Below are 18,402 nucleotides of genomic sequence, written 5' to 3' on the forward strand. Positions count from 1 at the left end.
ACTCCGGAGGTCGCATTTGTTGGCTGCATACGTCATCGAGGCTGTCTCGTATCAGAAAAGCGAGTAGGACACTTCGAATGCAGCATTCGAATACGACCTTCTTTCACGGGAATTCGGAGGATGCATGAGGTGTATCCTTTGTGGGATCTCACAACCCACAATTCTTTGCTTCAACGGAAATGTCTAAAAAAAATTACGCCAATTTGCCTGTAAATATGATGTTCAAACGCAAGTAATGTTAATTCCCAAGTTGAAGTACCACAGAAGATGGGTGCAGAGTATATAATATGTATAATTCTATTAATATATAATTAAAATAAAGTATTACACAAAAAGTACACCTGTAAAATCTATTTTCTTTTCTCTCTACATCATAACTCTCCTAAAATGTACCTCATGCACTCCCTTCCAGAGGGACTTTGTTCCCTTCTCACTCAAAGCGCTGTGCTTGTTAAAGAGTGGCGTACTGTCATAGCAACCATGTTACGTTCTGTTTCCGTTCGTCTTACGAAGGCCGTCTCGTTTAAACGAGACTTGTTTAAAGGAGGACACTCGGTATACTGCAGCCTTCAAAGGACGCGACCTCTGGAGGACGCATCCTTCCAAATGAGACACAGCCTAACTTTCACTTTCTTCTTCTTGTGTTTTTGGTGATTTATATTCTTTATGCATATGCACCCTACTGGGCAGGAAGAAGAATTTCTATCAAAAATGACTTAAATATTGATCTGTTTCTCACCAACACCTTTCATATTGTTTCAGAAAATGTGGATTTAACCACCAGAGTCATATGGATTACTTTTTGCCATTATGTGATTTTTGGGGTTTTAAACTTTTGGCACCCATTCTCTTGCATTGTATGGACCTACAGAGCTGAAATATTCTTCTAAAAATCGTCATTTGTGTTCTGCAGAAGAAAGAAAGTCATAAACATCTGGGATGGCATGAGGATGAGTAAATAATGAGAGAATTTAAATTTTTGGGTTAACTATTCCTTTCATATTGCATGAATGGAGAAACTCTTCTGGCCAGTTCTGGTGCACATATTGGCTAGTGTTTGTCCATTTGAGTGTGAGTTTGTGTGAGTATAAGGCCTGCCAGACTGTATAGCTTTCAGTCTCATGGATTGATATTTTAGAGTTACTGTCAATCTATCAAGTGTTAAAACATTGTCATGTCAAGAACTGCATGTAGTCAAATACATTTAAAATGCACCTAATTAAAAGGCCCTTATCAGCCTGACAGCTTATACATATTTGGTAAAGCAAATTAAGTGTTAAAGTTGTCATGACATGACTTTATTATTATTTTTATATGTTCTTTGAGGTTCTCTTATAATATTAGTAAAGTTATTTGCACAAATAACACTCATATATTTGTAAAACATGAGTATTTTTCACCCTTATTCTAACCCTCTGTCAAAAACGCTCAGTTTTGGTGTTGCTTCTCCTTTAAGACTTGACAGTATACACCCACTGTTATGATTGGCTCTCTGCTCTTGACTGACCTGCTCTCTACTTGCCATCTCACTGCTTACCGCTACTGGGTGGGGTTCCTGAAGTGACAAGGTAAAGTAGGAGTTGATGTGTTGTTGTGGAGGCGGTCAGATGCAAATGTCTACCACAATGTGACATCACAATGTGGAGGAAATAGAGAATGAGTCATTTTGGCAGATTGGTTTCAAATGCTCTTTTTGCAGTGAGGAGGACATTTTGAGTTCTAAAACTTACAGTATATTTTTAAAGTACATGTATATTTAAAGACTTATATGTTAAAAGATCAGGAAAAACTTTATTCCTCATGTCATTACCCCTTTAAGAATGCAATCAAGCGCACATATACAAAGAAAGGTGTATGTATTTTTAAGGCCTAATTTAGTCATATGCAATATATTTAGGGCCTCCCCTCCAACATCTTCCTGAGTGTGTTGATGACATCCTCTCCACTGGTCCAGGGCACCACATGGGCCTTGAACTCTCCAGGCTTGGCTTCCTCCATCTCTCGGATCAGTTTGTGCATTGGGAAGTCCCGCCGTGGGAACGCTATATCGCCTGGTGACATTGTGAGCGATGGGCAAAAGTCATTTGCCCCGTCGCCCACATATAGAATCTTCTGGTAGGGCTGCCTACCTCTCTCACGGATGCGCTGGGCCACGTACTGCCTAACCACCACTGCTTTGCACATGTTCACTGGGCACCGCAGGCAATCATGGGAGTGGAAGGGGCGAAGCTGCAGCTGCCCGTTATCATCAAAGTGTGATGGGTTTGTGAAAATGCGCTGAAACAGTGGTCGGAAACCCAGGTGCTGCAGCCACGTCTCGATGAAGATGGTATTGGCGTCAGACACACAAACAACTTCAAAGTCACGCGATGGCTGGGAAAGTAGAAAGCGCATCAAAGCTGGAATGCCAGGGCAGGGAGGGAGCTTTTCCACTGTGCCCCGAATAGCTGCCGGGGTGACACCCTGTTCAGCAAGGTAGGCCAGCACGCGCTGCATGTACTCTGTATAGCGACCAGGACGGTATGTGTCTTTTAACCAGCAAGGCAGGACCCCGCCAGGTGCCACGGTAACCATAGAATCATCGCTGCACTCATCCACCAGGGTCTCATCAAAGTCAAAGAATATAAGGAAACGCCTGTCATTAGGGGGTGGAGCCTGAGCTCTGCTGCCATGTTGATGATGGTCCTCCACTCCTCCAGAGGGATGGGGTGGAGAAACACAGCAGTTGAAGACAGATTCGCGCATCATGGACAGAAGGGAAGAACAGAACAAATGTCTCTTTCTCCTGCTATTTTTGTCTCCTCTGCAGATGAAACAGAATTATTGTATGTGCTCTTATTCAATTTATAAGCTTCACATTTGTGCCTTTAAACCCTCCAAAAATTGGCCCTGTTCACTTCCATAACCTCGGTTTTGCTTTTTATAAAGAAAAGGATGAATGAGTCTAAATAAAAAAAATGTTTCACATAATGCCACAAATGCAGTCAAATGACCTTTACTTGTATGGAACACTGAATATTACTTTAAAACTAGACCAAAAATGCCCAGCCTTTTCTTCTGTTCTGCTCTTGCTTCTGTTTAACTTCTTTTGTCTGCTCAGAATTCTTATTCTAGTATCACTGCTCTTTAAAACTCCTGTATTATTTAAGTTGTTAAAGTAGTCATTTTTTCAGGATTACAGGGTTTAAGGCGTTACGTCGTCATGGCAAGGAAATTGTAAAATTGGATATAACATTACACAGAAAAGGTCAGCGAGTGATTTTGTCATGCTGAAATCATGTTAAAATGCATAGCCTATTGTTTATGTCATGTGGCTATACTTTTGAAACAGTGAGTATTTTAATGTTTATGGATTGAACCCATTCACTTAAGTGCCCCAATGTACACAGAAAAATTATAATTTTAAGATTTACGCATTTCAATTTCATAACAAAATTCCATAAACTTGAATTAAGTAATCTTTAATAAAATAAATAAAATTATATTTAAAGTTTTATTAATTTAATTTTATTAAACATTATGCAGTTCAATTTGATGGAATTTTGCTATGAAACTGAAAATGTTAAATCTTAAAAATAGGCTAAAATATTTTTTTTTCTTTTCTTTTCTTTCTTTTCTTTTTTTTTAAGAAAAGAAGGGACAGGTCGAAATAAATTTTTGTGGTAATCAACATTATGCCACAAATGTTGTTGATTGAATTTGAAAAATCAGTTTCCTCCTTTTCTTTTAAAAAGCAAAAATCTGGATTACAGTGAGACTTACAATGGAAGTGAATGGGGGCCAATCCGTAAACGTTAAAATACTCACAGTTCCAAAAGTATAACCACAAGACGTAAACGATATGCATGTTAACATGATTTAAGTGTGATAAAATTGCTTACTAACCTTTTCTATGTGAAGTTACATCCAATTTTACAACTTTGTTATCAGGACAACGTAACACTGTAAACAGTTTTTTTTTTTATTTTTTATTTTTTTTTAAGAAAAGGAGGGACGAGTCGAAAATTATTGTGATAACATTATGCCACAAATGCTGACGATTGAGTTTAACTTGTATTGAACCTGGAATATTCCATTAAGGGCGCCTTTAGCCCCGTTGTACCCTATATTATAGCCAAACAATTTAACGGTATAGGACTAATCATAGCCAATTCATCTTTCAGACCAAAGTATCTGTTCTAATGACTGAACTCACCTATGTTTGGCTCGAGTTCGCCGCAGCGCAGTCAACCTGTAAAAAGAAAATAATACTACATAATATATGGTCTAAATTGACTAGGTTACACACTCAAACGTGTTTTTACGATGTGAAAACAGCGATGTGCATAGCCTACTCTTTACCATGTATAGGCTACTGTACGTTATACTGAAGGTAATACAAGTAAAATGGCCAGTGGTTTCTTTCTTTCATGTCATGCTCTCAAAATCCGTTTACGCAGCACATCTGTGACCATGCTTTCATTTTGCATGCATCACAGATGATGCAACAAGTCTTATTTACAAATGAGCGCCACCTGACCCTGACATTAGTTGCAAAAGATACGCTCAAGGTATTGCTTTGATGTTTAGCGCAAATCATTCTTCTTAAGGTACAACTTCTTTTCAAATTAGTAATATTTTAAATACATTACACCTATATATTAATATAGTGCATAATACATATTAAACATACAGTATACAAACAGGCCAAATGGACTGGACATACAGAATCATTACCTGGAGCTGTAAGTTCAGTTTAGTCGGTCATCACCACCGATCGCCACTTACTGTGTTTGCCCGGCGGATCTTGCGCCTGTTCTAAAGTGCTGGAGATTTATGGTCCGATTCTGCCTCATGGAACCACAGTGACGCGCATCGGACGGGCCCCGCCTCACATCCATCACTGTAACCAAACATTACCGAGAACCTGAGCGCTTTTATATGAACAGTGTATAGATCAATAACAATTCATACAACCGGAGGTTTTACTTTAATCCGAGGCAAAAGTATAATACTGGAGACATATTAAAGCTGCACTGTTTTTAAATAGCAGACACAACGCAACGGATAGGACAGACTGTTGTCTTGATACGCGCTTTTAACAGCTGACGTTAAAAGCGCGTTGCTTCTGGTCAAATAAGCTCTTCTAGCGTATGTTTACATAGAAAAATAGTTACAAAGCGCAGACGGAGGCGAAAACGGTTTCGGAGTGAATGACCCCTTATAGTATTCTTTCTATAGGCGCTTTATATTATACTTTCGGCGCCCAACACTTTTATTAACACGGATAGTAGGAATAAGACACTTGCACATATGAAACAAAGCAGTTACCATTGGGTTTTAAGCTTTCAGTCTTTTAATTTACGCTTCCTTTACTCTCATGTCCCTTCTTAGTTCCTTAGAAACACTAATGACAGCCTGTTATAAACGCTATTTTTGGGAAAGGGAGCGTGGTGTGTCATTACCGACATCCACAAACTGGCAAGACAAATGCTTGATTGCCTTTCATTTCTGTCTGAGCTACATCCTCATTAGCTAGAAGTGGAACAGGGGAGGAAAACAAGAAAAACTATTGCTTCATTGGCAGCAGGGAACACAAGGCAATATTATCCCTGCATTGTACCCTTGTATCGACACAGAGGACCCTTCATCAAATGCGTGATATTTTGAAGATATACCCCACAGGACTGAGTGCAAATGTCCTTTCTTTCAATTTCATCATCAGTGCAATAAGGACATTTTAACCTCGTGCCTGTTGATGTCTGTTATCGCTTCTGCGTTCAACTATGGCAAGCCGTTTTAGCTTTTAATGCTCCCAGCGTTACTCGTTGTAATTGCATTTTTACTAGTAGTATTTCAATTACAGAGCTCAAAAATAGAATTTCTACTAGTAAGAATTCCAATTACAGTGCTGTATAATTGATTTTTTACTAGTAAAATCTCAATTTGAAGAGACCTACAATTGACCTTTGCTAAGCTCCGCCCCTCTTGGTTTCGGTTGCTGGCTGTCAGGGGTGGGTTTATGATTTCTGAGGCCCCAAGCAACCTATCAAGCTGGGGCCCCATTTTGAAAATTTTGCTTAAATAATTACATACATTTTATTTTAAATCATAATTTTAAATTTATCCTATTAACCATTGTAGCCAAGTACATTCAAAATGTTTAATGAAATAAAAATCAAGTTAAAGATAATTAATGCATGTTTTCCTGTTTTTCCACAATACAGTAATAAAAAAGCAATATTTACCTACATAAATTTATACAAAACAATTATTGTGAATAGGGTGTGCAAAACTACTTCACCCACTAACATTTTGGAATTCAGTTGTTATTTATTGTTGTCCAGTTTACCATTATAATATGATACAGTAACTGATACGGCAACATTCGTAACTAACAATAAACATACAAGGCACGGCAGCCCCTCAGCACACTAGAGCAGAAGGAAAAAAACATTGCTGTTTATCAAGTGCTGAAACTTTGCTTGTTGCAGAACAATCTGGAATAATGTTAAAAATTGCAAGTCACCTCTTTGCAACCTGAACTTGTTCAGAACGTTAAATCTTTGTGACACCTGTGCTAAAAAAACAACTATCTGGACACAGTTCAACGACTGATACAGAACGCAGGAGTCTCGGCATGCATTTTTGAAGCCTGAAGTTCTTATTAACTTGACACAGTGGCTAAAAATGTGCCAGTCCTCCGTGAGACACTGAAGAAACAACGAGACGCGTGCAGCAGGTATGGACGTTCGTCCAGCGAGTTTACGCAGGAAAACAATGACAAAACAGAGCAGACGCAGGCAAAAATACATTTGGAGGGGCCTGGGTAGCTCAGTGGTATAAGACGCTGGCTACCACCCCTGGAGTTCGCTAGTCTGCGAGTTCGAATCCCAGGGCGTGCTGAGTGATTCCAGCCAGGTCTCCTAAGCAACCAAATTGGCCCGGTTGCTAGGGAGGGTAGAGTCACATGGGGTAACCTCCTCGTGGTCGAGTTGAGCGCAGATGCCGCGGTGGATGGCGTGAAGCCTCCATGGCAACGCGCTCAACAAGCCACGTGATAAAATGCGCGGGTTGATGGTCTCAGACGCGGAGGCAACTGGGATTCATCCTCCGCCACCTGGTTTGAGGCGAATCACTACGCAACCACGAGGACTTAAAAAATGCATTGAAGAAAAAGGGGAAAAATCCCCAAAAAACGAAAAAACACGTTCGGTGTGAACAGCCCCTAACTCATCCGTTTGCGCGTATCTGTGAGTGAGAGCGCATGCGCGAGTCAAGTTCGGATGGCCTACATATTTTTTCATAAATTACAAACACACCTGTCCCGACCCCAGTGGCTTCTAACGTGAACCGCTCTAAGAGTGCTGACAACAACGTATTCGCGCGTGTAACCTGAACAACATGTCACCCCCTCAAGCGTTTTTTGCGGAGCTTTCTTACCGGGGCGGGGGCCCCCCGACGTCCGGGGCCCCACACAATTGCGTGGTGGTTAAAAATGCTACTGCTTGCTGTGACAAGCTCCGCAGAGCTCAACGTTGGAATGAATGGGAGATTGCCATGAACTACATGGTTTTTGGCCAAATATTCTCATAAACAGAACGGATAATAGTTTTCCGTGGACTGGTATGAAGAGTGACATTGCAATGCATATTTATCTGAAGAAATTGTTAAATTACACAGTAATTTGATTAAAACTGTGGAGACTGTGAATCAGAATCAAGGCAAATAATTATTAGTCACATGAAAAGAAAAAAAACTTAATTTAATAGCGATTACACATCTAATAACATTAAAGTAAGTACAGCTGTTTATAACGTCTCATAACCCTCATTTTGATGGTGTGAACTGTTTATTTACTACAGATTTTACTGCGACTTGAATCAATAAATTAATTAATGTTCAGTTATTAGCTTTAATTTACCTTGGAGCAAATGTAGGTGTTGTTGCAGATGTTATTCATGTTCATTTGGGAATGAGGGCCGACACAGTTTAATCCATAACATGCTCTTCATTAGAATGTTTTTTAAAGATTATTTTACAAAAAGAAAAACGATGCAGGTATCCTCTTTGTGTAACTCATGTCACTACAAATGACCCGGCAACAACGTGTCTTACATGTTTTCGATTATTTTGATAAAATTCCTCTTAAAAGTACTCAAACACACATTACTTCCATAGGAAGGCGTGGCTTAGTGAAGGGTCAACTGCTTTTTACTATAGTAAGAATTATAATTACAGACCTCTCTAATGACATTTTTACTTGTAAGAATTTAATTGCAGAGCTCTGCAATTGCATTTTTATTAGTCAAAATTCCAATTGGAGACCTACAATTGATTTATTACTAGTAAGAATTATAATTACAGAGCTCTCTCATTCATTTTTTACTAGTAAGAATTAAAATAGCAGAGTTCTACAATTACATTCTTACTAGTAGAAACTTGTATTCATTAGATGCAAAACAGAAACATAACTAATACAAATTCAATTGTAGAGCTCTCTAACAGGATTTCTTACTAGTAAAAATGTATGCAATTATGATGAGTAACACTGGGAACATTAAAAGATAACACGCTAGCTATGTAAATGAGGAAATTCCATAGATTTCTATTGTTTATATAAAGTTAATTATTACTATAGAGAGTAACCCAAGGTCAGATAAAAAGAGAGTGATAGTGAGTCATTTGGTTATCCAGAATAATGAATTAAAAATGCCCCACTTCCCTTAAGCCATATTTTCTACTCCAAGTCCCTATCTCGAACACACTTTACATCCAACAGCATGCACAAATACATACAAATTCAGACAAGTGAGTTGTGCTTGCGGCTAATTCAATTGTTTTTTTACTTCTTAAAAGTTAGCAGAAAGTGTGTTAAATGAACATTATAAAAAAGGCCCGATATTAATGCAAGTCCACGATGGTCTCCAAGAAAAATAACATAAAACAGAACTCAAAGAAGGTCAAATGTTTTTGTACCAGACACAATGCTAAAATAAAACACTGCTCGAATGGGTGTGTAGGTGGAAACAGACTGGATGAGAAGAGAAAGTCCATTTGTTTTTAAAACACCTCACAAGTATAAACATTATAATGGTCTGCTTATTTTGCTTATCTAGCAAGATTTTATTAGAAATTGCTTTCTGTCAACTGATGGAGAAGGGAGAGAATCAGACACATATAACTCAGAACACACTGGTTAAAAAAAGGACACAAATGACAGCCACATTTACCCATGAGAGTACTTCTCAGGTGAAAAAGGGCGGCACATGAAGGCAAAATACAACTTATGGATCAAATATAGCGACTAACAAAATTTCACGGACATTTAATAAAGGATCCCAACTTGTCCCTATGTGATTCTCACCATTTTCCAACAGCCTGCCAACTTTAAAGGGATAGTTCACCCAAAAATAAAAAAATCTGTCATCATTTACTCACATTCATATTGTTCCAAACACATTCTTTGTCCTTTGATACACAAAAGGAAATGATAGGCAGAATGTTTGGTCCCAGTCACCATTTACTCGCACATTTTCCCGTACAATGAAAGTAAATATTGACTGAGGTTGTTAGTCTCTAATATTCTTCCAAACAGCTCCTTTTGTGTTCCACGGATGAAAAGTCATACAAGTCTGGATTAACATGAAGGTGTTTGAGGTTTAACTATCCCTTAACATACTGGACACATGAAAAAAAAAAAAAAATTGTGACAGTTGCGCAAACCTTGAACTTGGCAGTAAAGTGCAGAGGACAGACAGTCTAATGAGAGAACAAACAAAATCACAATCAATCAATCAACAGCCTGATTGACTCTAGGCTTCCCATTACTTTCTCTGTGCTGCTCCTAACTTCACTGTTCAACATAAACAAATCATTTTAACACTCATACACACATTCTTTACAGGGACAGTTCAACTCCCACCCAAACCTGCTCTTTTCCAAACAATGAAAGTGGATAGGGACCAGGGACAGCCGTGGTCACCATTCACTTTTATTGAATCAAAAAAGTTAGCATGGACTTCCTGCTGGAAAGTCATAGGGGTCTGGAACAACATGAGGGCGAGTAAATAGAATTTCCATTTTTGGGTGAACTATTCCTTTAAGCATTTGCATGATAAAGAATCATGTACCAGAAAAAGATATAGAAACTAAAAAGCAGCATTTGATACCAGCACAACAGGGGCATAATCGGTCACGAAGAGATTCACATTCACACACACAAGTAATGCCACTCCTACATTCTGTTGAATACATGATTCGAAACTAACCCTTTCCATGTTGTCCAACCTATCACACAAACTCTCACAGTCACTCACTCACAATATCTCACTATCGCACGCACGCACACACATCTGATTTCCTTTTAAAAATTCTCACAGAGCAAGTGTATCTACAATATACAAATAAAAATATTGGTTAAGTGAGTTAGATCATATAGTACATACAGTAAAACAAAGAATTTGTTTTTTCCACTTTAGGTGCAGTCCTCCTATTTCACATCACAGCATCGGTCTTTCTTAACAGTCTTAAGCTCTGACTGAACATGCCAGAGAGCTACAGGCATTATCCAGTATGCACATTTTAATATTAATAAAAAAATTGTTTTTTTATTTTATATATATATATATATATATATATATATATATATATATATATATAGGAATAAAACCACTGACAACAACAATCAGGCAACAGAAAAGTTTCAGTCATATAGACTACACTGAGTTTGCTTAAGTGCTGTATACTACGTTTGTGTGATGTATGCATTTGTGTCAGTATTTCATTATGTAGGAATATTTTCCATTGTTGGGAAGACCTGCATTTCTAAAGAGGTTACACTGCGTTTTAAAGTGAATGATTTGTGATTTTGAAATGTAGACCTTTAATCTGTGAATGTTTGAACCCGTAGAACCTTTGCAACAGCAGCTGAGTTGATAATGAGTAAGGGCCGTTCAGGCTGAACAGGATCTTGCAGGAAAGAAAAAAGACCCAGCACAACACAATAATTACAAACATTTTTAAAAGTTGAAGTTCTTTTAGACGTGGTGCAATGGTCAAAGACGTCTGTCTAGCACGCTTAGAAAAACACTTAAAACACAAAAATGTGTTCGGTGTGAATGGCCCCTAAGAGTGACAAAGAAGCTGAGAGAGCATGTTTAAACCACAATGGCACACAATGTTTTGTTCATTGTGATTTTGTCCAACCAGAGCTTGATGAATCAGAGTAATGCTATCAGAAATTGTTTTTTATGTTCTTGAGTGCTAGTTCATGGAGTTCATCTGTCTACAAAAAACCTGTTTGGTCTCGAGTGCTAGTGGCAAGTATGTTTGTAGTCATCAGTTTTGTTTCTTCCTCTCAAACATACACAAAAAACATCACATTTTCATTGAGCTCCACATTTTCGTAAATAGGTGTATAATGCAGAAATGTGTCTGTCCACTCTGTTCTCCAATGAGCACCTTATTTGAGCTGCATTCGGTGCGAAACGTGTTTCAGTGGTGTTGCTGAGCGGCGCCCTGTCGCAGGTATGCATCCTCATGCACGCAGTGGTTTATTGGCTCGCTCTTGAAAAGGGCATGGGGCAGGGGTAGGACAGAAGGCTGCAATGAAATGTGCTGAGGGGCGTGGCTCGTCATGGGAGCATGTCCTGTGTGATGGACAGAAGTCAGAGTGTGTGCGGAGTGTTGATGTATGGATGTGGTCTGCATGTGCAAATGAGTAAAGCTATGACTGGCAACCACTCTATGAGGGAGGGGTCCCGTGGCAGGACTGATCATTCCAGGGCCTACGGATGCAATGGAGGGCGTTGACTGGCTGGATTGGGGTGGACTAGGGGTGTGGCCTGATGGTGAGGGGGTGTGGCCAGTAAGCTGGATAGGAATCGTCATGGTGGCAGATTGAAGGGTCACCGGGCTGGTGACTCGAAAGCACTTCTCTCGGTGCGCCTTGAGCATGTTGGAAAAGCGGAAACGCTGACCACAGATTTCGCAAGGGTACGGCTTTTCTCCTGTGTGGGTGCGCCTATGTCGCTTCATGTTGGGGCGGCTGGTGAAACTCTTCCCACAGATCTCACAGATGAATGGCTTCTCACCTGCAGAGGAACAGGATAACAGAGGGAAAGAAGAAAGAAATTTGATCTTGTTCAAACAGATTCATTCTCTAGCAATACAGCTACACAGGCAACAGGAGGCTTGAGTGCGCCTCTGTTGAACACATGGTGAATGGCCTTATTATAGAAAACAAGTAGGAAATTCTGAGCATGTTAAACCACTAGAGTTTAAATAAATCGGCTAAAGGGAGAATCATTTTGAGAGAGAGAGAGAGAGAGAGAGAGAGAGAGAGAGAGAGAGAGAGAGAGAGAGAGAGAGAGTGCATCCAGTCTAGACTAATTCAGGAACAAATGACTGAGCAGGCTGTTTTAACGAATCGGTCAAAAAGACTGGCAAACTTACAACTTATCAGTTTCTTGTTTCTATATTCTGTATCAATTTCTTTTTTTAATCAGTCCATTAATATATATATATATATATATATATATATATATATACACACACACACACACACACACATTTGATTTAGAATGATTCTCTATCAAACTGAATATTTCAGATTTATTTGTAAACCATCTCGAACAAATGACTGCAAAAAACTGACTTCTCAGAAAGATTTGCTCACAAATCAGACATCATTGTGACTTAAGAGAAAGTTCTACTATACACAAGTTCTAACCAAGATTAATGTTTAGTTGATTAAATATTTTAGTGCAGATAGTTAGATGCTTCCATGACTATTCTACGGAGCCCCTTAGAGGACAGGATTCCTTTTTCTGAAATAGTTTTGCATTCCCTCACAGTAAAATTACCATGGTTTTACTAGAGTAACTTTATTTTAACCAAGATTTTCGTAGTGAAACCATAGTAATAATATAGGAAACTGACAACTGTGGTAATAAAAATCATAATTTTGTGGTTATGGTATTTTGTGATTATTTTAGTTTAACCATGGTATTTGTAGTAAAACCATAGTAACCACAAGATTAACCATGGTTAATCTATAGTTAAACCATGGTTACTATATGGATGCAGCATTGGTCCTCACAATGCAAGTGAATCAGGACTTTGAAGCTCCAAACATCATGTAAAGGCAGCATAAAACTCCAGTGGTTAAATCTATATCTTCTGAAGTGATGATAGGTGTGGGTGAGAAACAGATCAATATTTAAGTAATTTTTTTACTATAAATCTCCACCTTTGACCAGCCCCAACCAGTAGGTGGCTGAATGTGAAACTCACTTCCACATCAGCAAGTGAAAGTGTAGGTTTACAGTAAAAAATTACTTAAATATTTATCTGTTTCTCACGCACACCTACCATTTAGCTTCTGAAGATATGGATTAAACCACGAGTCGTATGGATTACTTTTATGCTGCCTTTATGTGATTTTTGGACCTTCTGAGCTCTGGTCACCATTCATTTGCATTGTGTGGATCTACAGAGCCAATATATTCTTCTAAAAATCTTTGTTTGTGTTCAGCAGATGAAATAAAGTCATATACATCAGGGATGGAATGAGGGTGAGTAAATTATGAGAATTTACATTTTGAGCGAACTATCCCTTTAATACTTTATCTTATATCATTACAAGAGAGAAAGGTTATTTTTCAGACAGTCTTATTCATTATTCACAGGGTATAAGCACAAGATTTGAATGTATTACAGTGTGTGTTTGTGCACCTCACCTGTGTGTGTCTTCATGTGCTCGTCAAAATACTGTTTCATGTTGAAGTCTTTGCCACACCACTGGCACATAAACTGCTTGTGTCCTATGTGAATGCTCATATGCGACCGCAGCTGGTATTTATATTGGAACCTCTCATCACAGTTCTGCACACACACACAAACAGAAATAGACAGTGTGTGGGTGGATGCCGTTTCAGCCTTGCATCAAATCAAGAGCCATGCTGCAGCAACCTCAACTTTATAACCATAATAACCTGTCATTTCGGTTCATAAGCCTGTCATTAGCATACTATTTATAGGAAACAGGCTACCCCACCTGGAATCGTACTCTCTAACACTGCATCCTTAAAAGAAAATTACTGAGCCACACCCTCACCACCCTCAAGGGGTGCACACCCCTTAATGTGTTTTCAAATTTTAAAAAAATGTGCCAAAAGATCAAAAATCAAGCAGAGCAAAATGCAAATGTCTCTAAAACACAGTAATACAGATTCATTAACATTTTACTCATCAGGGTGTGGCTAAGTTTCATTTCAAGGATGCTGAGTGAGACTGAATGAATGCAGGTGGGACGAATTGATTTTGAACTCTGTTCACTGAGCTAGTTTACATGGACACCAGAAAGCAGTTTATTGCGACAAAGCTGCTTAAGGCTGGAAAGTGGTGTTCCCATTTATCGTACATGCACTGTGTTCTCTGCCTTCTCTGTACTCCAGTATGCATGCGGCTCTGTCAGTAAGCAGCCGGTGGAAAACAGTGGCTAAATCTTTGGATGACAGGCAGCTAATGACTCCGTCTCCATGAGTTAACTAAACCCCACATGAAACACACGAGACACATGCATGTACAGTACAGCGTGGCTCTCTTACATTATATGACTTGACAGACAACTAGTTGTCCAGTACAGTTCCGTTCACACAGCGCGGGTTTGCAAGAATGCGGTTGTGAGACCTGAAAATTTGCGGGTGTCAGTTTGGTTATAGAATGCGGTTGTCACTCTCGTAAATAACTGAACCGTGTGTGAATGTAACCGTATTAAGTACCCAAAACAGGACTGAAAACCGTATTCTGCTGCAGTGTGAACGTGGCCAGTAAGCGTCCTCCGGAGGCAGCATTTTAAATCATCATAGTTGTGCTCCTGACACAAAGGCTGTTCCAAAAGCAGGGTCGGCGCTGGCCAAAGTGATGCCCTATGCAGAGCTCTGAGATCTGACGGGGGGAATGGGTGGGGGGTGCGATGGTGCAGCTAAGGTGTACGGGGAGAAAGTGCGAGCGTGAAGTGATCGACTGTGTTAACTGGGTCCTTGAATAACATATAACATGCGAGTAAGGGCAGCCGGTGGAGCTTCTGGTTTCCCCCTGGGTTAAGACGGTGCCCCCTAGGGAGTTAGTGCCCTATGCAGACTGCGTAATATGTGTATAGGGAGCAGTGGTACTGCTCTTAAGATATCTCGTTTTGGCCAAATTCGAAGGTATCATCGTATGTATCCTTCCCTGGGTAGGCAATCCCAGAATGCACCGTGATGAGCTTGACGGAAAAATAAATCAAAGATGGTGATGAAGCATGAGAAATTTTCATTATAAATATACTTATTATCCATTCAATACTGAAAAGTATCAATACAAATTGTTTAATATGATAAACAACTGATAATTTTATTCAAAATGTGTGTATGCAATGCGTATTTATGCTCATTAGAGCAGGGGTGTTATATTGTCCCCCCCAGTCGGACAACATAACACTCACAAGGGTCGGACAGAATTTCAGTGCCACCCCAGACTGATCACGGTACCCTGCCCGGCCCCCCCCCGTGAAAAAATCCTGGCACTGCCCCTGCTTTAGAGTAATCGCATCGTTCCTCTTGCATCACCTGTATTGAAATAATTTGCGAGTCGATTCTCATGTGCTGTGTGTGAATAACGCAAGGAGTTGCAACCTATTTAGAGCATGCCAAATCACTCTCTAATTTCAGTTAGGATGCTGCCATAGAAGAAAGCTGCCTATGCAGGCAGGAGACAGGGAGGCAGCTCAATAAAGCCCAAAGTATACTTCGATTTTGATGTGAACAGTCGAACGTGAGAATGTCAAAGTATACTTCATATGACTGTGCGCGCATACACAGGCAGTTGGCACATGTGCGCTACGACTACTATAAGACACCAGACTATTTATCTTCTTGAGTTTAGACCCATAAAGATGTCTTATAGTCCTTCAGACTCGAGGTATATAAATGCAGGTATCTCCTGGCCTCCTCACACACACACACGCTCTCGATGTATATCTACTGTTGTTCTAAACATTCGTTTCCTGTTATTTACCAGCGATTACATCTTCTGGCGTTTCTTTGTGACAGCAACGGCTAAAATGTGAGTGTTGCCACCTTGTGGATCCACAAATTTTTTCAGGTGCATGCGCATTCTGCGGGTACAAAGATGTGCGGTTAGAAAAATTGGGCTGTAAGTGTTCAGTGCTCAAGCATTCTGTTGATGATGAGATTTGTGTCACACGTCCTGTGCGCGGACACTCAGCATTCGCATTTGGCCAAAGTATACTTGGGCTTCAGTTTTGGAATAAACCCCTTATGTGCAGGATAATGTACAGTAAGCTGACCATTATAGCAAACTAAACCCAGAGGGTGATCAGGACCTTAAATCTTTACACAGCTTCTTACCCAGTAGCGGTTCTAGCTTGTATAGTGTTCTGGGTGAAACCTGCTTCAGCACCCCCCCACTAACAAAGGTTGTTGGCCAGGGGTGGGTAATGAGATAGCTGGTGGAGTTCAGGGCTCCCACTTTTCTGTGTGGGTGCCTCGTGCAGCCACTGGCAAGATGCCACCCCAGGCGGCTGCCCATGTCACCCATGCCTAAATCCACCATTGTTCTTACCAAATAAGTAAATAATTTTTCTTCATGTGAAGAGAGACTGTGAAGTGATACAAGAGACATAAACTTGCACCATTATGTTGAAGTATGGGACAAAAGTCTATTATACAGTTTGTAGGTCATTCTACAAAAATATTGTACCACAAAATGCTACAATTGTCCAATCAGAATTAAGTATACCAGAGAGCTGTGCAATAAGCTGAAATAACTAATATTTCCATGCTATAAGAAAACACTGGCTCACCAATAATGACCCTTTTTAATTCTGTTGCATATTTACACATACATACAGGGCTCTAGGCTGTCATAGACTGACAAACAGTACTTTCAAAGAAGTCCCAGTCTCATGGTGACACTGGTTAAAGAAATGTGTCCAAAGACTTCAGCAAACAGAATGCAACAAACATTTTTATGAACTGTAATAACCTACACCTTTATTCAAGCTTATTTAAACATACAGAAATAGAGTTGTTTGTACACGTCAACATTCTGCCATGGACGTGGCATTTTATGGTGTTCCCCAAAAACAAATACATGAAAAATAAATCGGACATGTAAATACAGTTAGGCTGAATATAAACGCACATATTTATGAGTATCATTATCATTTCAATAGTGTTTGTGTAGTACACTGTGTGCTCATTTTAGAGTTCTCAAATGACAAATTTATACAGTGTCAGCTGTTAACCTTTCAAACTATAAGAGACAAACAAACTAAACCTAGTGATGGGGTAACCATGGTGCCAATAAAAGGGGTGCAAATGTAATGCCAAATTCAAAAAAAGTTTAAATGCATTGCTGTTTAAGAGAAAGAGTGAGGGCTGGAGCAAAGGAAGGGTCTAGTGTGTGGTCAAACATCTGTGTGTGTAAGTGTGTGATCGTACCTCACAACGGAAGGGCTTCTCTCCTGAATGCTGGAGTGAGTGCACTTTCAGTGACATGCTGCGCTTAAAAGACTTTCCACAGGTTTCACAGGTAAACGGCATGTCCTTTGTGTGAGCTACAGAGTACAGACAGAAGAACTGCTGTATTATGCACGAATATGTTTCTCTAGTATGGCTATATACATCTTTACAGTATCTTCTCTAGTAAGACATCTTAAGGATTCACTAGGACAGAGCTGCCATGTGTCGGGCATGCACATTTACATACCGACCATGTGCTTGCGGACATGCGCCATGGTGTAGAATTTCTTCTCACAAATCTCACAGGCAAATTTCTTCTCAGCAAAGCCATGGACAATCTTAATGTGTTCATGGAGGGACCACAGCTTCTTAAAGGACTTATTACATGACACACACTGGAACATAGAAAACACACACACACACACACAAACAAGGCATTGTAATGCAAGAAGAACATTTAAGCAGTACTTCTACTTGGAGAGTTTTGTGTATGAGCTTTGATGACCCACTAAACCTGACTGAAGTCTCCCCCTGCTGGTCAGCATTGATATTGGTATTACGTATTCCTAATATATAGGCTAGTGCATGTAAATCCTCTCATATCTACTGACATTACTGATCTATACATCCATCTATACATCAGCTGATTCATACATGATACACTACTACATAAAAAAAAAAAAAGATTAAACTTATCTTTTCTTATTGGCATAATTAAACAAGGACATAGCATGGAAAAACCTTTTTTTCTTGCTCTTATGAAATAAAAAAAATTATCAACTATAAGAACATACTAAAATTATGAATAAAATATTGCACAATTCACTATAAAAAAATCCCTCCCCAGTCCATTTATCATATTGAAGGTGCACCAGACACTATTTTGCAGAGA

At 39.4% G+C, this 18,402-nt stretch overlaps 2 protein-coding genes across 6 annotated transcripts in view; both read right to left on the minus strand.

Annotated features, from left to right (window-relative positions):
* Positions 1-4,795, minus strand: part of LOC127450896 (probable phosphatase phospho1) — a 5,726-nt gene extending 931 nt beyond the window's left edge. Inside the window, exons 1-3 of the mRNA XM_051715355.1 lie at positions 4,717-4,795; positions 4,196-4,231; positions 1-2,803 (exon numbers count right to left, since the gene is read on the minus strand). The exon at positions 1-2,803 is cut by the window's left edge and continues 931 nt beyond it. Of these exons, the coding sequence (XP_051571315.1) occupies positions 1,894-2,748 (855 nt within the window). The 5' untranslated portion in view covers positions 2,749-2,803; positions 4,196-4,231; positions 4,717-4,795 and the 3' untranslated portion in view covers positions 1-1,893. The remainder of the gene's footprint in view (positions 2,804-4,195; positions 4,232-4,716) is intronic.
* Positions 4,796-8,801: 4,006 nt separating this feature from the next.
* znf652 (zinc finger protein 652) overlaps positions 8,802-18,402 on the minus strand; it is a 36,544-nt gene continuing 26,943 nt past the window's right edge. For all 5 annotated transcript variants that reach the window (XM_051715333.1, XM_051715334.1, XM_051715335.1 and 2 more), the window contains 4 exons: positions 17,758-17,905; positions 17,490-17,605; positions 13,717-13,866; positions 8,802-12,069 (listed from right to left, as the gene is read on the minus strand). In XM_051715333.1, coding sequence (XP_051571293.1) covers positions 11,476-12,069; positions 13,717-13,866; positions 17,490-17,605; positions 17,758-17,905 — 1,008 coding nt within the window. In that variant the 3' untranslated portion in view covers positions 8,802-11,475. The remainder of the gene's footprint in view (positions 12,070-13,716; positions 13,867-17,489; positions 17,606-17,757; positions 17,906-18,402) is intronic.

This window comes from Myxocyprinus asiaticus, chromosome 13 (assembly GCF_019703515.2).
Source record: "Myxocyprinus asiaticus isolate MX2 ecotype Aquarium Trade chromosome 13, UBuf_Myxa_2, whole genome shotgun sequence".
Lineage (NCBI taxonomy): Eukaryota > Metazoa > Chordata > Actinopteri > Cypriniformes > Catostomidae > Myxocyprinus > Myxocyprinus asiaticus.